A 26,598-nucleotide genomic window follows, 5' to 3' on the forward strand; every position below is an offset into this window, starting at 1 on the left:
TGTGTACAGGCTTGGATGAGACATACATGGCCACTCCATCACCTTCACCTACCTCAGCAAATAAACCACAGCTCTCTAGCACTCGTGCGGCACCAGTTCATGACAATACCACCACTATGCTTGACTGTAGGCAAGCCACGTCTTGCAAGTCATTTGTTTTGTCAGCTATTTCGACAATATTGGCTGTGTGGCATGTCATTTACTGTGGATCGTAAATCTTTACTGCTCTACAAGCGACTAATCTGACTAATCTAAAAATATATCAAAGTTTCAGGTCTACGGTATTGTCACTTGGGAAGATATACTGTAATAAAATGATTGGTGAAATTTGAGGGCTGTATAAATAAAAACCACCACTCCTTTCTACACACAACATAGTGCACTGCAGTAGTGCTGTGGTACAAAGATGCATCCAATCACCCACCACCACTTTCTGCTGAAAAAAAACAAAACAAAAAAAGGCTGCAGTTGGTGGCTTTTGCACACAAAACTATGCAAACACCTGACCCTTCCCAAAATTAATCGTTGCTGCTGGGTCAGAGTGTATAGAACCCTCCCCATCTCCCTCATTTTGACGTCCATGAACAGCCTACATTTGTTCAGCGTAGGTAGCAGAGCGCCCCCTATCCACTCAGGGTTAAAGTAGCGAGTGGCCGGGGGGGAGATGATGCGCCAGGCTGCTGACACGGACACCCATGCACACAAATGCCACTGCCACCAAAAAAAAAAAGAGTTACCATTGTATGGCAATGTTTGATTGTCTTTGCAAAACGTACCCCCCTAAGCGCCAAGGAAGGGCCACAATCAAAGCAAAGACGCTTACATTGCACTCTTACGTTTACAAAGTCGTCTGGAGATTGTGGCTTGTATTGCACTGACAGACACACACAGACACACATGCATGCATGGATAGAAAGAAGGTGACGTCTGCCTTTTGAAACCAAAGATGAAATCAGAGGTATGACAATCTGGCTAGCAAAGCAACCAAGGCAATGTTCAGCTCTCCAGGCCTGCTCTACAGGTCATGAGATATATTATATATAGCAGCCACCTTGTGCACTTGCACAAACAGACAACATCAACCATAGACGAGGGATATGCCCACGCGCAGCATCTGCTCAGAAAGCCTTCCCCCACCCCTCTCTCTCTCCCTCCTCTACCTCCACCCACTGCAGAAGCCGGAGAGCCTGTGGAAGACTTTTTAGTTCCACTCTAGCTGAGACTTTTTAGAAATGAATGGAAAAAAATCTGAGTAATAACTGTTACAGAAAAATAAAATCTGACAAAGGATAACATGGGTAAAAATTGCGTGTTTTGAAATAAATTAACAAAATAAAACAATTGTAAAAACACAAAAAACTTTTTTTGTGGTTTGTTGTGCTTGTATTGATGTTAGAGGAATGCCCTCTGACCTCAGCAAAAGGCGGAAAGAGTTGGTTTTAAGAAGACAGTCAACTTTGAGAAAAGCCAGAATTACAAGAATGTAATGAAATATCTACTGTATTGACACAAATATATATATTTTTAGTGGTGGTGGTTGTGGGGTTAACAGGTTTAAAATTCATTCTCCTGAAGCAAGTCAGAGCTTTTCTTTCAGTCATTCACGCACATGCACACACACACACACACACACACACACACACACACACACACACACACACAGTGTGTCAAGGGTTGTTAGGTTGTTAGTAGTGCAAGTTAACAAACAACAAAGGACTAGTTATAAAGCTAATTTTAAGTTAATCGTAATCAATGAAGGAAAGTCATCACAGTGGGCCAACTATCAGTTATTCACCAACATTGAACAAAAAATAGGTCTGGAAAAAGAGTGGTTGTCTTATATGGAATAGTCTTACATTCGGGTGAATCTGGTAATTAGTTTCATAAACAATAAAAGTCTCTTTCACATACACCTGGCAAAACTGGCGCATTGAAGCCAATTTATTGTGCATTTCACACAGAATCCAGCTATTACGGATTAACAGAAATGTGCATTCACACAACACGCAGCATCCCACGATGGCGTAATTAAGATGAGGGCAGTGACAGTGTCTGGTGTGACATTAAAAGTACTTAGTAATTACTTTCAACACAACAGGACGAGGCAACTTCACAGGTCTGTGTTGGTCACACAGAACAATGACACAGGAAAAATATTTTAGGGATAGTATGGAGGGCCATAATATTGCATTTATACAAGTATAGTTTTAACAATTTGCCTCAAAATGGCTCAAAAGTATGTGTTGAGCTGGACTGAATATCACAGACTCAAGTTGGAATCAAAACTGGATTATTACACCTATGCCGGACTTGAGTGTGGCCTTATTACTCAATATGAATAAAGGAGTACAGCAATCTCTTGTTTATCACACTTAATTGGTTCTACATTTAGCCATTTTTGTGCTTAGTGATGCTTAATTGTCAAAGAATATATGTAATGTGCTTAAACATGCATATATTCTGACTAATATTACCCCATAGTCAACCACAAAAGAGCAGCCATTAATTAATGTTTGAAAAACTGCAATAAGAGTGACGGAGTGATGTTCGAACTATGATGTAGCGAGGGATGCCTGTACAATGCTGACAAAAGACAGTATTTTTAAACAGATGGCAATGCATGCAAGTTCTATAGGCAAACTGTTGCTCAAAATGGTTGAAATATTTGTCTTCATTTCTTCTTGTGAGTAACAAGTTCATCACAAGTTCATTGTGTAGGCCCTTTTTGGCTTTAAGCCTATGACTATGTATCCATGACTGTGTTTCGAATGCCTGAGGAGATGAGGCGTTCAGGCACGGGTCCTTGAGAAACAGCAAATGAGGAACGGCGGAGAGAGGATCCTCTTTTCAATTTTGATTTCAGTTCTACCGGCTGAGTAGTCCTGCTGTGGACCTGCATCACACAATCAGGTAAGAGATCATTGGCTACTAGCCATTTATGTAAATAAATGTAAAACAATTTTTTTACCCTATGTTTGTCAGGGTTGGGGCGTATGACACAGACTGCCTGGAAAGTCACTGAAGGCAACACAGCTGTCCAAGCTGTGAGCAGAGCTGTGAGCCATACGACTGGATCACTGAAGGCCTCATCGGACGCGCCTGATCAAAGGCCAACACACAGTATAACCATGCAGTCATTCAAGAGTAGTTCTTTACTTATTAAAAGTGCCATTTGTCATCAATAAATGAGTCTTTTGTGCAACTGATCACTACCTCGGTTCTAAGATCACAGCTCTGTTCATTTTTGGTATTAACTACATGAGGCACCACATTTGCACGAGGTTCTAAGATCACAGCTCTGTTCATTTTTGGTATTAACTACATGAGGCACCACATTTGCAGAAATGGCTTCTTAAATTGAGCAATGTTGCTTGTTGCAATTTTGACTAACCTTCACTTGTGTAGTGCCTCAGCACAGCAGTGCCTAAAAACCACTGGACAATTTTATTCAAGAATGACTAAGAACTGTACCGAAAAACAGGTAGTCCAGAGGTGCTTGCTCAAACAGGAACTTGCTTTGTGTGATCTTGGTGCAGGTAAAGAACATGAGCAGAGAATAGCACACGGCTCCAATGTTGTACTTTGTCCAGTGCCTACTCATCAACACACTCTGGATTAATAAACACAGAAACAATCATTAGGCCGACCAAAAATAACAGATTCTTTAGGTAAAATAGCATTGTGTGTTAGTCTGACCTCAATGGTGGCAGTAAATGTTGCTGCCATGGACACAGTGACTGCCATGGTCTGGTAGTCAAAAGCCGTGTTGAAATAAACTCCACATGGGATGAAGAAGAAAACAAATGAAGCGTAGACGGCATAAACTAGAGAGGCAAATATGACCAGAGGACTGAAAAGCTCCTGCCTCTGTCCAGATTTGTAGATCTCTGGCCATTTTAGGCTGTTTTCAGCACTCACATCCTGGAACAAAGAACTTGAAGTAACTGAAAGCTGTACCTGCAACCGAGTCTTTAGTCTTATTACATACCCCGCCTCTCACTCAAAACTCAGCTGGGATAGGCTCCAGCATAGACCCTAGTGAAGATAAGCAGCATAGAAGATGGATGGATGGATGGATGGATGGTTGCTTAGTAGCAGTACATAGTACGTTCATATTACCAAACTATACTCCATTACACAATGCAAACCGATAATTTTCAATGTAACATATGAACGGTGCCAATTATAAAAACACAATGTATAAACAAAACACAAATGTCAGCGAATGATAAGGCTACTAATGCTAACTATAACAAAAAAACTAATTGGTATTGTGTTACAGATGACTGAAGGCCAACGAATGACTGTCTAATTGGCAAGAAGCTAATAATTCAAGCTATATAGTTAACATGGATTTTAGCTAAAAACTAAATCAGATACATAAATGTTAAAGCTAGTTTCAAGCTTGTAATATTAGCCATAACAAAACAGAAAACCATCAGAAGAGACACAGTGAATACAAAGCTACAGCACGACTAGCTAAGGCTAAGTGTCCATAACAGTTACAGCTTAGGTATGTAATGTTAGCAGGCAGCTATAGAAAGTGCTAGTGTTAACTAGTTAGCGAGTACAAGACGACTACCAACAACAGTGAACACGTTAGCTAACAGACAGCTACAGTTAAAAGTAATTACAACTACTGCTAATGCGGATAATTATATCAAAATGGTATGCTAACTCGATGCCAGTTAATAGCACAGCTACAGCTAATGCTAGCTAGCTAGCTGGGCAGCTCAATGTATAAAATGCTTACCATATAATCCTCACCTTGCAAATCAAGTTGGTAACATCAGAGAGTGGTGGCCAAGGTGGAATATAGCAGTATTCAGGTCCAAATAAATTCATAATAAAGATAACATAATAAATATAATGACAAAGTAAATGTTAAGATGCAAATGAACCCACTCAAACCATAGTGCCCCAACTTCATCAGTCAAACAATTACTTACCAAGATTAGCATTAACTTGCGAGCAAAATAGCTTTATTTCTAGCTATTTTATAACTGAACACACACTGAAACATTTAGAATGGTTTTACCGTGAAATTGGAGTTGCTTTGCTTGCTTCTCTGACATATCCATATGGCTAGGATGAGAGTCAAAAGCTTGCAAGCCAGAGCTGTAGACTTATATACAAGAGGAGCTAAATGGACCATACCAAGTGTCTGCAGTGACAGGGGGTGGGGGTTTGGAGTTGTTCTTGGAAGATTTCATTTGTTTTATTACTTTTGCTGCTTGTAAAGCGTTTCAGTTTGCTTTGTGTTTATCCATCCATTCATGTTCTATGCCTCTTATCCTCATTAGGGTTGCGGGGGCATACTGGAGTCTATCCCAGCTGATGTCGGGCAAGAGGTACACATTGCACTGGTCACCAATTGTAGGTGTTTAGTTTACTTCTTTTATAACTTAATTTTTCAATCAGATGATTTTCCCCTCTGTGTACCTGAAGCTTCTCTTGTGTTGAATACAATTTTGGTCTCCCAGCATGAACATGGAAAATATATTCAAATAATATGATTTAAACTTATTTTTAATTGTATTACTATTTTATTTTCATACCCCCCCCCAAAAGGCTCCATGATTGTTAGAATAAATAAATACAAATTATGATTAAATATGAATAATGATAATTATTACTGTAGCAAAAAATGTAATTATGCAAAGTATTCCAATCAATATTATATTTCACTGAATTATATTATTATAAATAATCAACCAGTCCAGGGTGTACCGTGCCTCTCACCCAAAGTCAGCTGGGATAGGCCCCAGCATACCTGCGACCCTGGTGGGGATAAGCGACATAGAATAGGAATTAATAATAATGTATTTTCATATATATTGACGCAGTATTATTATTATTATTATAATGATCAAGATCATTATTATCCATCCATCTTCTATGGTGCTTATTCTCACCAGGGTCACAGAGTATATGCTGGAGCCTATCTCAGCTGACTTCGGGTGAGAGGCGAGGTACACCCTGAGCTGGCCGCCAGTCAAACACAGGGTGTGGCCAACATGCTAACCAGTAGGCCACTGTGCGGCCCTATTATCATTGTGTATTGCTGGAAAGCATTGCTCACCTTTTCAAAGAAGGCCACTAACAGAACCTGGGATCCGGTGTAGAAGACTGTGTACAAACCAATAAACCATGTCTCATATAATGACTGCAAGGGAGAAAGGAGGGAAAGGGATAAAAAAATCATTTTTAGTATAACACGTAGGAACAGTGATTATGGTTGTTGGTGGCCTTCAAACATTTACCCCGGAAATGTTAAGTTATGGTTAAGGACATTTGTCGCAGTTTAATCTTCATAGCATTGCATGTCCTACCTGAGCACTGAAGCCGTTGAAGATGCCAAACCATACGTGCACAAGCGCAAAGCTACAGGTCTTAAACAAGAAGTAACGCAAGAAGAGGGAGATGCGTCGATAAGACCAGCGCCCATGGATCAGCAGTAGCCTCTGCAAGAACCTGAACTGGGACAAGGCAAAGTCTGCGTTTTGCACAGCTTGGCCTCCCTCCACTCCTGTCAAACCCACACCAACGTGAGCTGCTAATGTTGGGGAATACAAATACAACAGGGTTCAGTACCAGGACCAGTATAAGCAGATTTTGCAGCATTCACGTCTACGTACTCTTGATCATGTTGACATCATTGGTGCCATCTCCGATGGACAGTGTAATTGATCTGGTGTGGTTCCGGACCAAAGTGACAATGTTGGCCTTCTGTCCAGGTGTCACCCGGCAACACAACACTGACTGACACTGTTTGGCCAGGCTCATGAACGTGGACCCCCATTGTGGTTGCTGGTCAAACTCTGTCTGAAGAGAAATGTCCTTTATATTGTAAAATGTAAGGGATTACAGTAGATCAGTGCACCTCTTGTATAGCTGTATATATTAACTATTGACTGAAAATGAGTCAACACACAACCATAGTCTAAATAGCTGGCACGAGTGATCAGAAAGTTGAGGTGGTCTTGGCATGCAGTCGGGAGAAGGCCCAGGGGCAGACCTAGGACATGCTGGAGTGATTATGTCTCACGGTTAGCCTGGGAACACCTTGGTGTCCTCCTGGTCGAGCTGCAGGAGTTGGCCGAGGACCAGGAAGTCTGGGCTTCCCTACTGAGGCTGCTGCCCCCGCGACCCAGACCCAGATAAGCGAAGGAAAATGGATGCATAGAAGTGATCAGAAAGGTAATTGTGTTCTGTTACAGTCAAGCATGCCTATGTAGCATCATAGTCTGTGGCTGCATGAGTGCGACAGCTCAATTAGTGGTCACTCAGTGGTCACATGTACTGTGACATTGTGAGGCCAAAATTGGGCTACAAGGCAGTTTTCCACCATGAAGTCTAAACAAGTCAAAACACACCTCCAAGATGCCATGTTAAGAAAGATGAAGATAAATGTCATACAGTAGGTAGCCTCCAGACCTGAACCCAATTAGCATCTGTCATGCAACCTCAACAAGTAGGAAGAGCAATGCACAAGCACAAGCTGTCTAATGTTCACTAGCGATGTCATCATGTATTCCAACCTGTAACAACCTGCCGTGCAGCTCTGGTGAATTTCATGCCCAAAAGTGTTAAGGCAGTAAACAACAATAACAATGGTGCTCACACTAAATATTGACATTAGAACACAGTGTTCACTCTGAGGTGATTTTCAGTGGATCGTAAATCTGACTACTGACTATTCTAAAGTATATCCAGGTTCACTTTCTACAGTATAGTATTGTCTGTTTAGAAGATACAGTATAATAAAACGGTTGCTGTGATTTGAGGGGTGTACTTTTGATGAGATACTCTATCAAAGTGTTTACCAGTTCAGGACCAGTCAGGACCATCGCTGTCTTTGCTCTGGCTTTGTCCTTTTCAACAGCCCACAGCTGAGCCTCTTGGGTCTTTTGGAAACTAACTTCGGGGTCTGGGGACTGCAGGATGTGTCTGTGGGTAAGGCAAACAAACATCAGTTATATGATGCCATTATTTACCCAACATATTTTCCAACAATGATAACCTCAACTCCTGCCATTCTATTAATCTTGTATCAGGATCCAGTAGTTTACAAGAATAGCCAATGTTGACTGCTGTCTCTACAAAGCCAGAAACACAAAATAAATTAGAAAAATACTGCCCATGTCTATAATGTATCAGTGTTTCGCAATACCTTTTTTGTCCCCGGTTAGCACCCATACTTTAATCCCAGCCTGTGCAAGCATAGCAATCGTCTCTGGAACGCCCTCTTGGAGTCGGTCCTCTATGCCTGTAACTCCCAGAAGCTACAAATCATAACAGTTAAGCTTTAAGGTGCACTCAGCCTAGGCAATGACAATGACACAAACATGCGTTGTATAATCAATACAATTGCTCCTCCCACCACCTTGCATGTTTGAAGCTCGTACCTGCAGCTCTTGCTCCATCTCATCATAAAGCTTCTCCAGCAGAGCGTCACGGTCACAGTTCGCCATGGCAACAGCCCTGGCCAGAGTTATACGCCACTGCTCCCAGGATGCTTCAGCAACTGATCGAACCGCGATACACAAAGTCCTCAGACAGGCCTGGGAAAACAGCTGGAAGAAAACTCGCAGCACTCAGTGCTGACTCATCAACCATGCCCTTTTAGATGTGATCGGTATCAATGCACAAGAACTGTAACAGCACTATTATTACTACTGATAGCTATCACACAATTTGATAATCATACCAGGTGGAAACTGTCCATTGAGTACCCGGCGAAAAACCCATGCTTGCACGGGTGCTTTCCCCAAACTAATTTTCAAAAAATTATAACTTTACACTGTTTGATTTCACATAATATTACGACCTTACAAAAAACATATTTTTTTCTTTAACTTCAATTAATTTCAATTAATTTCATTCAAATTTCAAATCTTGTAAAATTGCAGCTGTTTTTCTTTTATATTGTTTTTTTCTTCCTGTAAATATTCTTCTTGTAATATTTTGACTTACATCTATTACTACAACATTTACAATATTATAACCTTTCCCACAACTGTATTTCCAATTATTTGTTGTTTTGTTTCTCATAAAATAAGATTAACAAATAACAAATTTTTTCTTTAATATTTTAACTATATGCTATTAAATGTCTTTATTTTTCCCACATAATATTACAACATTATTACCCCAGAGTTAAATAAATGTATAATGCTGTGTCCTATGAGCGTATGTACAAAGAAGGAGATCCCGATCACCTCCAAGGCTTGTTCAGTCATCTCCTGATGTGGACAATCCTTTTGTAGCCTCTCCAGTATCACTATATCAGCTCCCTTGCAGTAAAGTTTTAAACCGCCCTCTGGTTCCTGGACTGGATTGGGAACAAAAGCAGTATGAAGATCAACTGAAAATGTAGACATGATAAAACATGGCTGGCTCCTGGTCCTCACCCAGTACAGACATCCGCCTCCTCTGGCTGGTGAAGTCAAGTAATGCAAGCAGCTTATAATGACGAGTCACTCCCAGCTCGGAGACGACGATGGCGTCTCTGGTTCTGGACAGGAAGACCCAGCCTAACTCCCTGGCAGCACCAACAAGAGCTTCCTCGTCTGGAGATGCCACTTGGTAAACTGGAACGTCTAGGACAGTGGTTTCCAAACTTTTTACAGTCATGCACTCCTTCAGATACTTGATCTGAAGCCATGAACGCCCAACTCCTGCACACTTAAAAAACATATTTTGGCAATTGACGCACCCCACTTTGGGAGTCACTGGTCTAGGAGTACACAAGCAAAGAGCTGTTCCGTGTTTTCATATTCAATAACAGCAACTTCTCACCCTCCTTCCATTCAGCCATGACAGTATGACACACAGTCAGCGCTGTGAAGAATTGTCTTATGGTCTCACACTGCTGTGCTCGGAGACGCCCCACCAGGGTAGGAGCCCACATGAACAGACCTCCACGTGAGAAAGGATTCCAGCTCAGGTCCATAGGCTACATGTATGTATGGAAAAGTATAACTGACAGACACACATACAGTAGATGGTATCATGCTGTAAAGAGGAAGGACGTGACCATGTGGTACCTCTGTGTCCTTGGCCCTTACTGATGCATCACCTGTTGGAGGTGAAAAGACAATCATTGTTGTATGTATTATTGTATGGTCTCCCACTGCTTCAGTTCTGTGTTTTATGTTTTTTAAATAAACAAAACGTAAAACTATATTGAAAACAACTTTAAGACATAATTTTATAAATGTACTCAGAATATATTTTTTGTCTTGTGACTACACAGATAAAATATAAAATGAAAATTAATATAAAACATTAAATTCAATTTAAAATAAAAACTTTTCTAAAAAATAGTGCATTTACTGTAAGGTTCGTCCAACCTGAGAGGAATGCAAAAGATGCTAAAACAGGATATTTTCACAAATTAACTTATGAGTGAAATGTGGGGAAAAAATGAAATCTACCATAAATCTCCCCAGCTATGCAGCACTGACGGAAGAGCAGACGATTTTGGGTCAGGGTCCCAGTCTTGTCACTCAACAGGTATTCCACCTGGCCCAGCTCCTCACATAAGGAGGTGTTGCGGGCTTGTGCTGGGCGGTCTGTCTCAGGCCAGTACATCTCCAAATCCCAACCGATAAACTTGCTATGGATCGTGTGGATCATCTCAAACCTGGACACATACACACAAACACACAATCAACAACGTGACATCTGGGCTACCTACCACAAATTCCAACTAACGTGATGAAGAGTGCAAGTGGCATAGCCGGGCTGAGCAGGATCATGTAGCTCCAGAAGACTAGAAAGCCATTGTAGGCCGGGTTGCCATTGATAACCAGAGAAGACAGAACCTCTGTGTGGGTCATGACCCGGCTCGCGAACACACCACTGCCGATGGCCAGAAGAAGTCCAGTCAGGAGCAAAGTCACAACTATCTGAGGAGCCCAAACAGACACTTCATTAGATGTATAGTAGTCCCTCACCATGTTTAATTGGTCCCAACCATTATAAATTTCCACGAAGTAGAAAATGTGTCTACGATCTTCTAAATATGTTTTTAACATTATTAGAGTCCCCTAGACATGAACCAAGATCCCTATAGTCACCTTTACACACAAATTACCCAGTTTAGTAGAGTAAAAAGTAAATAATAAATTCTATTCCATTATCCTCTGCTTATCCGGGTCGCGGGGGCAGCAGCCTCAGTAGGGAAATCCAGCCCTGTGCCTGGCCCCCTCCTCCAGCTCCACCAGGAGAATACCAAGGCGTTCCTAGGCCATCTGTGAAACATAATTCCTCCAGCATGTCCTATGTCTGCCGAAGGCCTTCTCCCAGCTGGGCATGCCCAGAATACCTCACCGGGAAGGCGTCCGGGAGGTATCTGGACTAGATACTGGCTCCTCTCAATGTGAAGGAACAGCGACTCTACTCTGAGCCCCTACCGAATGACTGAGCTCCTCACCCTATCTCTTAGGGTGAGTCCAGCCACCCTACGGAGGAAATTCATTTCGGCCACTTGTATCCGCAATCTCGTTCTTTTGGTCACAACCCGAAGCTCATGACCATAGGTGAGGTTGGAAACATAGATCATCAGGACCACATTGTCTGCAAATATCAGAGATGAGATCCTCAGGCCCCCTAACTGGCCTCCCTTAGGTACGCTTAGAAAAATTTTGTCCATGAATATTATGAAGAATTGGTGACAAAGGGCAGCCATGGCGGAGGCCAACATTCATTGGAAACAGGTATGACTTACTGCTGACAATGCAAACCAGGCACAGGGACTATATGGCATATAATACGTAGTAAGTTGTTATACATACGTACCTCAATAGAATTTACATAATATTGTGCATTACTCACCCCTATCACTGCCCTGTTGAGAAGTTTTCCCAGCCGACTTGCCTTCACCCGCAGTTTCCCGCAGTTCCTCAGGATCTTTGTGTCAGCGCCTGAGCGGAGAGAATAACCGCATTGACACAAACATAAGACGGTAGTTTTCAAAGACAACTCAAATAAGATAAGTTGTCTTATTGGGCCAAAGATGTATGGGGGACTTGGCTAGTTAAGGACTGTTGATATGAGTATATTTTGGCCCCCCTTTTGGCTGCGGGGCTCAAAGCAGCCACTGTGGGCGTTCTGGATTGCAGTTATTTTTACAACGCAGCTGGGTCATATTGAGGTGTAGCGTGTGTGATATATGGTGTAAAAGCCATCTCTTGAAGATTTTGACATATAGATCCACGTTACCACAAGTGAAAGGGTCATTGCAGAGAGCGATCCATGACACCTCTGCATCAGTCTAGTAATATCCGATCAATGATCACTTTAAAAGACTGGAGAGGTGTACGCTCTCGGAGACGTGTAGATGACCGGCATTTCAGAGCTGGCCACATAATTAGCAGGGTAATGTATTCAACTTCATAAAATTTGCCTTTGAAGGAAGTGGAGGTGAACTAAGGACATATTGCTCTTGTCCTGGATTAAGGTGTACCTAATGTTGTGTCCTGTGATGTGACATTTGGATACATTTACCTGTATATATGACCACGCCGTAAGCAAACAGGGTGTTCCGTAGCACAGTCCCTCTCAACAGAATATGCTCATAGTCCAGTAGGAGACATTGTCCCTGCCAGTGCAGCTGTCCTCTGAAGGTGTACAAGTGATCGCTGGGCTCCTCGCAGAAAATGACACCTAGGAAATCAAAATCAAACTTTCCCCCCTGTTTTTAAATGATATAATTGTGGGAATATTCTGCAACCATCAAAATTAGCAAGTGTCGCTTCTGCAGGGTCAGAGGTCAAGACATGGTGTGTTTCACTGAGAGCCTGACGGTACTTCAGGTTAGTCTCGCTGTATGAGTAGAAATAATGTATATTACCATTTGTTTACCATGATTTTCATAATATTTTACATACAATTGCTACATTTTAGCATAAACAGAAAACGATACTGGTCTAAAGTCTTACCCGTCAATATCAGCTGTCTCCACATAACATAAACTGTGATGGTCTGAACTGCACAGGAGCAGGATGTCTGCCTGAGAATCAGCGTAACAAATAAATAGTGTAATGTATATGTCATGTATTTTAGAAATATGTATTATTATGAAATGAGAAGCTCACAGGGATGATTTGGTCTTTGCGGATGCGTACAATATCTCCCACACACAAATCCTTCCATTGTGTTGTGCTGAAACTGAAAACAGACAGCAAACATACGGTGAGGCACAAATGGGAGAAAATAACTTCATATAAAATAAAAACTGACATAGGATTACTGCTAACTGCTACAGTATGAAGAGCCAGAAATTAGAACTCTCACAGACTACTGGAGGTATTTCATTGTAAGACTTTTTGTATATACAAGTTCCCCAGTAATATGGACCTATGGACAATTTGGAGTCTCCATTTAACCTAGTATGCTTTTTTTTGGAATGTGGAAGGAAGTACCCACACATGCACAGGGAGACCATGCTACATGCTACTACATCGGGTATTCCAAGTGTACAGGTGACTATGAGGTACAAGGTCATGTCTTGAGGTCTCCAATAATGTTAAAAACATATTTAGAATGCCATAAACAGGTTTTCTATGCTCTAACTATGAAAATATTCCAGTTATAAATGAGGAATCATGCACTGAGGAAATTCACTCATCATGGATAGTTCAGGGATCACTGTATATCGTATATGTTATTGTGGTGGGAAAGCATGTTTCTCAGCATTTACACTACAATGAGATTTACTGATTTCTGCTACTTTTTCTCTTCATTTATATGTAAATATATATATACACACATACATATATATACACATATATATTTATACATATATATATATATACACATATATATATACATACACACGTATATATACATACACACATATATATACATACACACACACATATATACACTCACACACACACACACACACACACACACACACATATATATATATATATATAGTTTTCAGTGCAGCCTGTTAAACCACTCTCTGAATTAAATAACATTAAAAGTAATAAACACTGTGCTGAGCGATCACTTCATCTGGTTTCTTGTTTTCCGTGACTTGCTGTGTGCTGCACTCTAATGCACAACTGCAGGGACCATCAATGGTTTCACTCATTCACACTTCATTAGAGCTTCATTAGAAGGCTGTTTCAAAGTGCTGAGTCCTGGGAGGATCACCCTCCGTCTTTGTCCTCACCTCTGGGAGACGAGCATATCGCAGGGTCGGGAGTTGATCGCAGAGTCACTGCGTCTTCTTGCCTGGAAACCCAAAGAGGAGATGAAGAGGGAGAAAAGGAAGAGGAGAATCACAAGGAAAGGAAGTGATGGACACAGAGGGAGAAATGTTGGACAGGCAAAAGGAGCAGCCGGGAGATTTACACCCTTGCTAAATGATTAGTCAATAGGGAGGGGTCAAGCAAGCGTTTCAGCCCAGGGTTGTTAATGACCATAACTCAGTGATGCACTTAACCAGAGAATTCTGCATGCAAAACATCACCCTTGCATTTAAGAGCAAAAGCTTTAATGATAGCAGGGAGGGAATTAATGCTACTGGGATGACTGGTTTAGTCAATGAGGAGAGGACGAGGAGTCAATGAGGACAATGAAGGGGAGAAAAAGAGCCTGTAAACTCCTGCATAACTGTGCTCATATACTTGGACTTCTATAGCAAATGTGAATGGTGCATTCAGGCAAGCGTATAATTTGCACATGGGGACGGGGGCCATGACCCCTGCTAAAATCAGATCCAGCCAATATAACCCCTTGAAATATAAATGATTTGATAAATCAATAGACAGGCAAAGATTTTAACCACCCCAGATGGTATATACCCAAAGTTGCGCCCATGCGTTCAGGGACCAGCACAAGGGCTTCTATGGAGCAAGTGGCCTCACCCTGTCATTGATGAGGTCCTTTGTGCCTCGCACGGAGAGAATGATGAACAGAGGCATGATAGAGATGTACCACGGGATGGAGGAGATGAGAGGAACACACTGGGAAACACATGCACAAAAGCCAACACACAGGTATGAAGCACTGCACTAAACAAACAAAGTCTAACAAATACTTAACTGGATCAACTGGTTTCACTCTTGGAAACACATTGTCCTTTGGTAAGCATGAGGGCCGCGGGCGTGCTGGAGCGTGGGTGTGCTGGAGCCTATCCCAGCTGTTTTCAGGCAAGAGGCGGGGTACACCCTGGACTGGTGGCCAGCCAATCACAGGGCACATATAGACAAACAACCATTCACACTCACATTCATCCCTATGGACAATTTGGATTCACCAATTAACCTAGCATGTTTTTGGAATGTAGGAGAAAACCTACGCATGTACGGGGGAGAACATGCAAACTCCACACAGAGATGCCCGAGGGGGGAATCGAACCAAGGTGTGTGATCTGCACGGTAAACACTCTTCCACCGTGCAGCCACTGTATAATGTTAAATCACAAAAATAGTGGCACATAAAAACCTTGCACTCACCAAAACACAAGTCAGTGAACAATTGTGATGACATACAGTGGTGTGGAAAATACTTCCATGTTCTGAAGCAGCAAAATGGCCCCAGATCATCACACTACCACCACCATATTTTACTGTTGGTATGATTTTCTTTTTCTGAAATGCAACGTTACCGTTACAGTAGGTGTAATGGGACACACACCTTCCAAAAAGTAAAATTTTTGTCTTGTCAGACCACAGAGTATATAAAGATGTTTTTAGGCGAAGTTGAGAGGAGCCTTCATATTCTTTTTGTTTAGCAGTGCTTTTCAAACCCACGCAGGCTGTTTTTGCCAGGTGCCAAGTACAGTAGTGATTAACACGTTGCCTCCAAGCAGCATAAACCTACAGTAAAGAAATTAGACTTTATGGGTCATGGGTCAATTTGCAAAAAATATGAAATCTTTTTTATCTATATCTTTATTTTTGACTTTGTGTCTGCAAACCACCCATCTGATGCATGTGTTTATAATCATACTGACAGCTGTCACCTTATTTAGTTACTTACTTATCACAAGACTCTTAATATATGAAGCTGCTCTTGAACAATAGTCCCATAGTGATTTCTGAGTTAGAAGATGACAGGGCAACAACCGACCTGCAACACCAACATGAAGAGGAAGTAGAGATTGGCCGCTTGCTGGAACTGTTCGAACAGTGTCAGGGGCAGGAAAGTCAGCACTGAGTATTTATAGCTGCGCACCAGGTTGTCCTGGCAACAAGGAAGATTGAGTATATACTATATGAAGACAAATGTATCATCGTCACGTGAGGCGTCACTCACCGAGGATCGTCCCCAGTGGAAGCACAGGAAGGATTTCTTCTGCTGGTGTTTGTGGTAGTGACGCTGGTTGGCCCTCACCTCCCATGTGAGGCCTGAGACCACATATTGACACAATTCATCTTTACTCAGCTGTACTTTGTGTCATTGTCAACATCATTTAGCCATGTTCTGTATAAAAGGCAACAACAAGGGCGTAGCAATTTTCCACTTTGGGATGTGTAGTTTACACTGAGATCCAGGACATTTGTTGCAGTCAAGTAACAGTAGATTTAGAATTTAAAGGCATATCTTATCTTAGAGCTGTCATTTTTTATCTTCCTGTGCACAGCAAAGTGGGACACAGATATTGCCACCGCTGCATGTGTTGTTGGGCAGTGACAATTGTTTTCAATTGGGGTGCATGATAAATCCAATTATTTAAATAAATAAAAAAATCTCCAATGAGGTGAGATTACCTGTTCTGTGGTGTGTGCTACAGGGCTAAGGTGAATAAATCAAGGTCTCCTTTTCTGTGTCACGCTGCACACCTCTACTGAGCACACGTGGAAACAACCTGGAGTTTGGGACTTCTTTACGTTATTAGCCACCTAAAATGCCAGCATCGCGACGACATTGTTTTGAAAGCCTACCAAGACGACAGCGCTGCTAAAGAAGCCCATATGGAAAAGACATATATAAATGTTAAAAGTTTGTTTGAAACTTGTATATAATGCATCAGATAGTGTAACCAGGTAGACGATTCTTAGTAAATTTGTACAAAACAAAACTTGATTGGGTTTGTATCCGCAAAGGTGGATAAATGCTGGATCTACAGGTATACTGTTATGGCCCAGATGCTGATATTTTGTGTGATATTTGTGGAAAAGAGGTGGAAAATGGTCGGGTCAACTTTGCATCCACCTTCCTTGTTGGTGCCTTTTATACAGAACAGCAACACAGAAAGAGGCAAAAAATGTTTTCTGTACAAAAGGTAAAATCAGATAAATGGCAGATCATTTGTTATTGCTCCGAGAGCAGCTATTTTCCAGGGTCTCTGTGTGAAAGGATATTATAGGAACACCATAAATCAATAGATCAAAGCGAACATACCCAATTCTGCATTTTCCTTGGCCATGATAATGATGACTTTTTGTAGAAGGTTCACCGTGTGTGCTGTGAAAGGACATGTGGCTGCTTACCAGGTTATATTGTAACTCTTTACATTGTGTTACCATGCCGACACACACTGCACATTAGGTTTACAAATGACGGGAGAAACCAAAACATTCTGTACACCTGCAACCAACAGAGCTGATATTCATTGCAAAATGAAAAACAGTATGCAGGCCACATGTTAGCCACGGCAGATTTGACAATTCATAAATTGACGGGAATTTACCTGCAGTGATTGGATCAAGCACTCCTCAGCATGGTGAATGGCAAGCAGATGCCGTATTGCTCACAAAGCACCTTTCTTCAATTACAACCATTGTTGATGTGTTTTTCCATTATATGCGCTACACTATTAGCCACTTCCCTCTCTCTGCCGAGACTGGTGCTACATGTCCCTGACTCCACCTTCCCTCTTTGCTCCCAGGTGAGGTTTCCTGTATCATGGTTGTACTCCCCATACACCTTACCTGGCAGCACAGCAAGGGAGGGACTTGGATTGAGCTTTTGCATCAACACAGATAATGTTATCTAGAGCAAAGCAGGCCCCACATTCCAAAAACACCATTTGAACCATTTCTCAGGGAGTGTTGTGGGAGTGTGCAATGGATCACATCACATCTGTGGGAGTATCAGCTTACACTTATGTAGAAGCAGACACAAGTTTGCATTGCAAAGTGCCTTAAGCTTTAAAAGCAAACATTCAAAATTGTCTCTATGTATCTATCTATCTATGTATCTATCTATGTATCTATCTATGTATCTATCTATGTATCTATCTATGTATCTATCTATCTATCTATCTATCTATCTATCTATCTATCTATCTATCTATCTATCTATCTATCTATCTATCTATGTATCTATGTATCTATGTATCTATCTATCTATCTATCTATGTATCTATCTATCTATCTATCTATCTATCTATCTATCTATGTATCTATGTATCTATGTATCTATCTATCTATCTATCTATCTATCTATCTATCTATCTATCTATCTATCTATCTATCTATCTATCTATCTATCTATCTATCTATCTATCTATCTATCTATCTATCTATCTATCTATCTATCTATCTATCTATCTATCTATCTATCTATCTATCTATCTATCTATCTATCTATCTATCTATCTATCTATCTATCTATCTATCTATCTATCTATCTATCTATCTATCTATCTATCTAGTGTCCTTCACGCATATCTACCGTCCCCTAGTGGACACAAGTAGATACTACAGTGTAACAAGAAAAGGCCTATGCCTCCATTTGTGGTTTGTATGTCTCATTTCTGCTGTGAAGTGAGGTGGCTGCCACACACCTCTCACACCTATATACTGTATGTGTATGTGTGTGTTCATATTCATACACATATCTTAGTTTATCTCAACTGTCTGTGTGAACTGTGTTTATGATGATAGTATGGTCCGTGGTGTTTTTATAGGCCTGGTATTGTTTATCTGTACACATCTGTGAAAGAAGAGACATCTCAAGTTCAGTGTTCAAAGCAAAAAAAAAAAATACAAAAATTACATATAACATTTACACATATAAACATTTAGAAATAAACATCTACATTGCTCAAACCAAACGAGAGCATGAAGAGAATATTCCCCATTAAAAAGTCATCATGCGGTTCTTCAGAGAAATGTGTGGGTGAACAACACATCGTGTGGTTTGCATGGGACACTGTGTAACCTGTAGGTGACTTTCACCATGCTTTTAAATCAGGACACTGCTCAACTGGAAACTTGTCCTAAAAAAAAACGTACAGTGAAAAAATATCAGGGAAGAGTTACGCAAAATGAATATATGTGTTTGTATGGTTTATTCAAATATCAAAATAAAGAAATTGTCAAGACACTTGAATTAAAGTCCTTCCCACCTCGCTTTTAATTACTTTTATTCTTTAGAGAAAATACGTACGTTAGCATTTTTTGTCATTTCTCACATTTAACACTCTAAAATGTAATTATTGAATTATTAAAACTTAAATAAATTTTAGAGGAATTTTAAGCAGTACATTTCTAATAATGTATACGTCAGTATAATACAGTATATCTACAATATTTGATCAAAATACATTATACATAATATACTATTCATTTACTTACAATGTTTCCCATAGGAAACATAACATTTAAGCTACTCACCCTGAGATAACGCCTGTAATGGAGAGTGGTGTCTTATACGTATTGTTACAATTATTATGTGTACTTTTTGTTTACAGTAGTTCAGGAGTCGGCAAGAGCCACATGTGGCTTGCCAGCCTCTTTTGTTGTGGCTCCCTATTTTCTTGATGTATGCTTTTCCACTTTTCTATAAATATAGTTAGAATGTTGTATTCTTTTGTTAAACGATTTGGAAGTCAGGCCTGAAAGACATTTGGGATGGCTCAGAACGCTTGGTTTCAAAAAGGTGTGGTAAAACTGCCCCTTTATGATGTCACAGAGGGGCCGACTTCCTTATATGGGCGTGTCTGTAAGCCGATAAGCACTCTGCCCTCCCCCAAACTCTGCTTCCTCCGCACCAGCAAAATGAACTGATTTTAATTTGTCAACTGTATTTCTCACTGAACTGTTTAGTGAACATAGCCAGTATGCAGCTGGACTAGCCAACAAACTGCTGCTGAAGCCTGACGCCTTTCCATTGTTACTTTGTCGTGTGGACTGAGCAAGCAGTAAGTAACAATTTATCAGGGTCCTAACTTGAATACAGCGAGTGGGGTTGCTAATAGTTGTTTCCCATTAGTGGCCACATTCAGTTACCAATGCTGTAGAAAACGCTAAAATGCTAAAGCTACTTACCATTGAGAGACCTCTTGAAGTAACCTCTTTTTTTTAAGAAACTTCGGACTGTCCACTCTTGACTTCTGAATCGGGATCCAACAGATATGGCTATATGTTAAAAGCCGACATTTTAAAAAGATAAATTGCTGTGTAAGTGCTGTTACAGAAATGCACTAAGCATAATTCTTAAATCAGTTCATTAATGTAGTTAAGAATTTTTTTTTTCATTGAATCTTAAAAACAGGTTAAAAGGGTGTACATTATTATAATGAAATGACAAATAAGTTAATTAATTTATTGTGTATGTTTTCGTTGTTCCCATGGCGGAACTAAAGATTCTTGTTTGTACTGCTAAGTGGCAGCATTAATTGAAGGACAAAGGAGGAAGTTGTAAACGCAGAGCACGTCATTTGCACGTACTGTTTAAGTGTGAAGCTAACAGTCACATGGATTTCCAAGACTTTAAGGACCTCTTTTCACGACCAGCAGCCAACGAGGTATATTTTTCCAAGTTGTTAATTAGTCTCATGATATTAAGTTTCATTTGCATATGTTTGATATGACGGGATCATTTTGTGACATGTATCGTTTGTATCTGGTTGAATGCAGTTCTCACGGCGTGAAGGCAAGGATGTATGAGAAACAAGCTCATGTATTAAACGCCCGTTTCAAAGAAAGCGAACTGTGTCTGTTGTCATGGAGAGAGCTACACGCTGTTTATTATCAACTAAATTTTATTATCAACTTTATTATCAATTAAAAACACAAAGTGTACAGGAATAACAACAAATCTGCTGTATCTTTGCACTCCACCACCTTGAAAATGTGTAAAGGGACTGTCTCTTGGATTATGCTCTGTTGTGTGATGTGTTTTTTTTTCTAATTATTGTGGTCAGACATAAATTGTTAAATTTTTATACTCTTATTCATATATTATACCTGTACATTTTTAATGTCAATATTTCATATCAGCCACAAGTCATATATTTTTATTATTTTATATAAATAATTTCATATTATATTGTTTTCTTAAATTAAATCAATTGAATAATTTTTGTGGGTTAGGGTTTTTGTGAGCCACCTTCAAGCCTGTGTATTTTTTCTGTATGTTTGCAATTGCAAGGTGATGGAAGTTTAAATCATTTTGAATATTATCTCAGACAATATGTTATTCTAAAAAATACAAATACAAATACTCTAAAGCTGGATGAAAAATCATACATTTTCCATAAATAATAATTCTTATTTTAACAAAAAATCTGCTGTATCTTTGCACTCCACCACCTTGAAAATGTGTAAAGGGACTGTCTCTTGGATTATGCTTGGTTTTGTGATGTGTTGTTTAGCAATTGTGTGCAACTGTGAATACCACCATCAAAAGAAGCACAGGCAAACTAACCTGAACATGAAATGTGCAGCATTACCAAACAAATGTAATGCAAGAGTCTGTTGGAACATACTAGAAGGGGGCCTGAGTCAGACAACGACCAAAAAACAGTTACACCAGGAGAACTGAGACACCCCAAACATTAAATCTGGGCAACCCCCATACTGTATACCACAGAAAAAACATCTTCCACTGAAAGCGCAGAAGAATGATTTTATTCACTTTTGTGGTTTTCACTCTCTGATGCGGTTATGCCATGTCTTCACTTCTCAGGGGGAAGACGGGTTTGTTGGACGCTCTGGTTTCATGAGCATCATCATTTCAAAGAAAATAAAAGATTGACCGTTGGCAATAAGCAGAATGCGATTGCCGGTATTCCTATTAACTCAGGAGCAACCTTGAACTATTTTGTCATAAGACGTATATATGCATTTGGTAGTGAAAACTAACCCTTCTACTCATGAACGCGTATGCATCCCTTCTGTGTGGTATGTGTCTGACAAATGCATCATTTGGTGCCGCTGTTATGAACCACCATAAAATGGATTGACTTATGGATTGTCTTTTGACAAAAACATGTCATGTGGTTAAATGACTCACAACTTTTACTCATGTTTTAACTGTGTATTAACGAATGAATGTTGTATTTTGGTGTGTCTTCTACTCTGTTTACTTGCTTTATTCAACTCGATTCTTCTGTAAAGTGTCTTTGAGTATTTTGAAAAGCGCTATACAAATAAAATGTATTATTATTTTTATTATTAAGTAAATGCCACATTGACCAAACGTACAGTAGAACTTTACATGGCTCGGAGTTATATTTATTCATTCATTCATTCATTTTCTACCGCTTATCTTCACGAGGGTCACGGGGGGTGCTGGAGCCTATCCCAATTGTCTTTGGGCGAGAGGCGGGGTACACCCTAGACCGGTCGCCAGCCAATCACAGGGCACATATAGACAAACAACCATTCACACTCACATTCATACCTATGGACAATTTGGAGTCTCCAGTTAACCTAGTATGCTTTTTTGTGGAATGTGGAAGGAAGTACCCACGCATGCACAGGGAGAACATGCAAACTTCCAATTTGGAGACAATTTGGAGTCACCAATTAACCTGACCTGACCTTTATATTTCAGGAACACAAGGGTATGAATACTTTTGAACAGTGGTGAAAATACAAATGTTATCATAAATGTCATAATGCCCATCAACCCAAATCAAATGTGCCTTGGATTGTTGCATAACTACTATGTCTCACTGAGTCATGGTATATTTCCAACATCCACACTTAAGTGTATAAAAAAATTGAACATTACTGGATTTTTCCAGGGGGTATGAACTGTATATAGTTCTAAAAATAACCAGCAGTTACACTATACATAATGTCCATTTAAGAAATAAAACAAAAAAATTAAACCAATTGATCATTCACTATTTAGTGAGATGTTTTTTTTTTCTTGTAAATGTTATTTAAGCAAAAATATGTTTTTTCCCCATTAATCGATTAATGGACAAAAATTTAAGTCGATTAATGGATTACTAAAATATTCCATAGCTGCAGCCCTTAAATCAAAATTTTAAAAATAACACATAAGAAAAGCTCTATATAAAAGAGCATTAAGAGTATGAAGGTTAAAACTTGAAAAAATTCCATTGTGGCTTTTTGGCATGATGACAAATCTTTTCTCAGACCTGAATGCTGCCCCTTTTTTAATTCAATAACTACAACAGGAAGTAATATTCTCTCTACATGCAACAGGGTCTAAACATAGACAAACATTTTCCAGTGTGTGCTGTTATATTTCCTATTAAACCGTCAATGTGTGGTTTAATGTTGCATACACAAGGTGGCTGAAGGGTGCAGGCTGTGGTGTGAAGTGGAGGTTGTGTAGTAAGGTACTGTTAATATGAGATATATTGGTAGTTGGAGGAGATTGATTGATTTTGTTTCTGTGCAAAAAAAAAAATCTCCCCCTTTTTCGTCAATAGTATAAATAATAATCAATCAGATGCTACCATGATGCAATTCTCAGCAAAGAAACTGCATTCCAGAGTGGGTTGGCAATGACTGTGTGCACACAACACCACAACACAATCAGTCATGTGTGACGACACATTGAAGGTGCACTTTCACAATGACACATTTCGACCGAGCATCAATAAAACACAACTATTGTGTGTGTGTGTTTAGTGTAACACGACGCGAGACAAGTGGGCATCGGTGGCTAAGGTAAGAGGCTGCAGTGGTGTGCAACTGCAACATAACTTACAGTACATATATTGCATACACCACAATATCAAACACTTTTGACACCAAAGATGATTATCTTTGTAAAGGCAGATTTTGAGTTGTCGATTAATTTTTCTAATTATTGTGGTCAGACATAAATTGTTAAATTTGTATACTCTTATTCATATATTATACCTGTACATTTTTAATGTCAATATTTCATATCAGCCACAAGTCATATATTTTTATTATTTTATATAAATAATTTCATATTATATTGTTTTCTTAAATTAAATCAATTGAATAATTTTTGTGGGTTAAGGTTTTCTGTGAGCCACCTTCAAGCCTGTGTATTTTTTTCTGTACAATGGAAGTTGAAATCATTTTGAATATTATCTCAGACAATATGTTATTCTAAAAAATACAAATACAAAGCTGGATGAAAAATCATAAATTTCCCATAAATAATCATTCTTATTTTAATACTAATACTAATAACCAGGAGTGTCACATGGTTAAAATATATTTTTTAATTGTACTTTTCTTAATTGTACTCTTCGTGACACCCCTAGTAATAACAATGCAGATTTAACTTTATAGAGTCATATTCTGTGGTGGTTTTAACATCCCAAAGGTTATTTAAGGCTTTGTATAAAAAAATATCATTATTATTATTAGTAGAAGTAGATTATATTCACGCTAAAAAAATATTATAATATGTATCAGTATTTGTCAACATTTCTGTATCAGCTGATGGAGAAATACGCATTGACGAAAATAATTGAATACGAGGAAAACACTCTGATAGTGCAGACCTTAGCCAAGCACCTTAGCCCCTCTCCCAGATTGTGATTTACACCATAAATATTAGTCCTACATTTGTGTTTGCTGCATATTTATAGCTTCATTTGTTTTCTTCCTATGTTTCCTATGACAATTCCTAAAAATCTCAATTCCATTCAGAACTTTTCAAGTTATTTTGAACACAAACAATCAAACAAACAGATAAAACATAACCACCGTGCTTGTGTGTCGATTTTTGTAAACTTCCCTTGCCATCAGGGGAACATATAGTATTTCATAAACTGTATAGGAGTTGATAATAAACGGCGATTTAGCTTTTTAAAATGTAGGCTTTTAACATACAGCCATATATGTTGGATCCCAAATTCGATCCGGAGGTACTGTCCAGTCTGTACCTGAAGTTTCTCAAGAATTGAGGTTACTTCAAGACGTCTCTCAATGGTAAGTAGCTTTAGCATTTTAGCGTCTACAGCATAGGTAATGTGTTTTGCGAGAGTGCCAGTGTGTAAAAAACTAATTATGGTGGGAAAAGGTTATTAGCAACCCCGCTTCCTGCTGACTCTTCCGCACATACTAATGTTGGAAGTGTAGGCCTGGGCTTCAGCACGTTTGTCGGCTGGTGGTAGGGAATCAGGAACTCACTTGTGCCTGATGGTGGTGCCTTTAGGAATTGTAAACAAATGTGGGGTCTCCTTTGGAGGCATTGCTTGCAAGTAAACACTTCCAAATGTGCAAACCTAATTATCTGAAACTTTGGCATCCTTTAACACAATAATACAACATTCTAACTACATTTATAGGTCAGAAAAGTGGGAAAAGTATAATAGGTCCACTTTAACTTTCATTAATTCATTAATTCATTTTCTCCCGCTTATCCTCACAAGGGTTGCTGGGGGTGCTGCAGCCTATCCCAGCTGTCTTCGGGCGAGAGGCGGGGTACACCCTGGACTGATTGGGAACATATAGACAAAAAAAATATTCACACTCCCATTCATACCTATGAACAATTTGGAGTCGCCAATTAACCTAGCATGTTTTTGGAATGTGGGAGGAAACCGGAGTCCACGGACAAAACCCACGCATTCACGGGAGAACATGCAAACTCCACACAGAGATAGCCGATGGTGGAATTGAACTAGGGTCTGCTAGCTAGGGTCCCCACCCCTTAACTTAAAAGAAAATAAATTGAGTGTCCAGATAGAAAGGAGTAGCCAACATTTATCACTATTAGAGTTGTCAACTATTTGTGTTTAATTTATGACATTTGGCAACAAATGTACCTTTTCTTTACCAAGCAGATCTCCACTCAAACAGTGTGGCCATGGTCTTTAGGCTATTTCGTGCTCATTTGTCATTATATAAAGGCATAAGTTCCGAGTGGATTTCATCTAAAAACTAGTATATTTTGCTCCTGTGTGAGCTTTAGCTTCAACATCAACTGGTGAAATAGGAGGCTGTTGTGATAGAATCACCATCATCAAGCTGGACACATTATGTGTTAATGTTTAGTAAACGATACACAAATAGTTTTTCGAGGATAAGACATAATTAGCATAATGACAGGAAGAGAGCAGAATTCTTCAGGTAGTACCCCATAAATGATATTCACTTTCCCGTGGGGCAAAAATGAGATCCAAACCAAGTGATGCTTGTTTGTTTTAAAAACAAAGAAATCACCTGCGACGAGCTAGGTGGATAATTCTAGTTAGCTGGCTAATTAGTTGCCAGGAAAAGCATGTAAAGAAAGAAACACAATTGGTTTGGCAAGGGAGAGGTCAAAGATACTGGCATCATTTGGCGTAGCCTGTGTCGAGCTGTTAAATGAAACCATTGAGGTTTTACAGACCAGTGTTGATTCGCGTGGCAATAAGGGACCAAGTGTGTTCCTTGCCGGCTCAATACTGGTGCTGGCAACCCGATGTGACACCGCATATTCATGTCTTTTTTG

General features: G+C 39.7%; 1 protein-coding gene across 3 annotated transcripts; it reads right to left on the minus strand.

Annotated features, from left to right (window-relative positions):
• Positions 1-1,184: 1,184 nt before the first annotated feature.
• Positions 1,185-17,909, minus strand: atp8b3 (ATPase phospholipid transporting 8B3). Of its 3 annotated transcripts, none has more exons than XM_058073447.1 (28): positions 17,657-17,909; positions 17,368-17,430; positions 16,279-16,370; positions 16,093-16,206; positions 14,886-14,984; positions 14,189-14,250; positions 13,104-13,176; positions 12,948-13,018; positions 12,740-12,831; positions 12,514-12,672; positions 11,842-11,930; positions 10,720-10,913; positions 10,440-10,648; positions 10,050-10,081; positions 9,871-9,958; positions 9,414-9,602; positions 9,222-9,334; positions 8,409-8,576; positions 8,174-8,285; positions 8,024-8,099; positions 7,827-7,950; positions 6,639-6,825; positions 6,333-6,556; positions 6,083-6,166; positions 3,697-3,921; positions 3,472-3,610; positions 2,969-3,099; positions 1,185-2,893 (listed from the first exon to the last, which is right to left on the minus strand). In XM_058073447.1, the coding sequence occupies exons 2-28, from the start codon at positions 17,390-17,392 to the stop codon at positions 2,744-2,746; spliced, it is 3,321 nt and encodes a 1,106-aa protein (XP_057929430.1). In that variant the 5' UTR covers positions 17,393-17,430; positions 17,657-17,909; the 3' UTR covers positions 1,185-2,743. The 3 variants fall into 3 exon arrangements, with proteins under 3 accessions (XP_057929430.1, XP_057929429.1, XP_057929431.1); XM_058073446.1 differs by having other exon boundaries at positions 9,802-9,958; XM_058073448.1 differs by lacking the exon at positions 16,093-16,206 and having other exon boundaries at positions 9,802-9,958.
• Positions 17,910-26,598: the final 8,689 nt, after the last annotated feature.

Source organism: Doryrhamphus excisus, chromosome 5, assembly GCF_030265055.1.
Source record: "Doryrhamphus excisus isolate RoL2022-K1 chromosome 5, RoL_Dexc_1.0, whole genome shotgun sequence".
In the NCBI taxonomy this organism is placed as follows: domain Eukaryota; kingdom Metazoa; phylum Chordata; class Actinopteri; order Syngnathiformes; family Syngnathidae; genus Doryrhamphus; species Doryrhamphus excisus.

Coding starts and splice junctions, on each gene's coding strand:
- atp8b3 (XM_058073446.1), bottom strand. CDS start 17,392: ATGGCCAAGGAAAATGCAGAATTGG. Junction 11,931..12,513: donor CGGCGTGGTCATATATACAG/GTAAATGTATCC, acceptor CTCTCCGCTCAG/GCGCTGACACAAAGATCCTG. Junction 3,922..6,082: donor TAGTGGCCTTCTTTGAAAAG/GTGAGCAATGCT, acceptor TCTTTGTTCCAG/GATGTGAGTGCTGAAAACAG.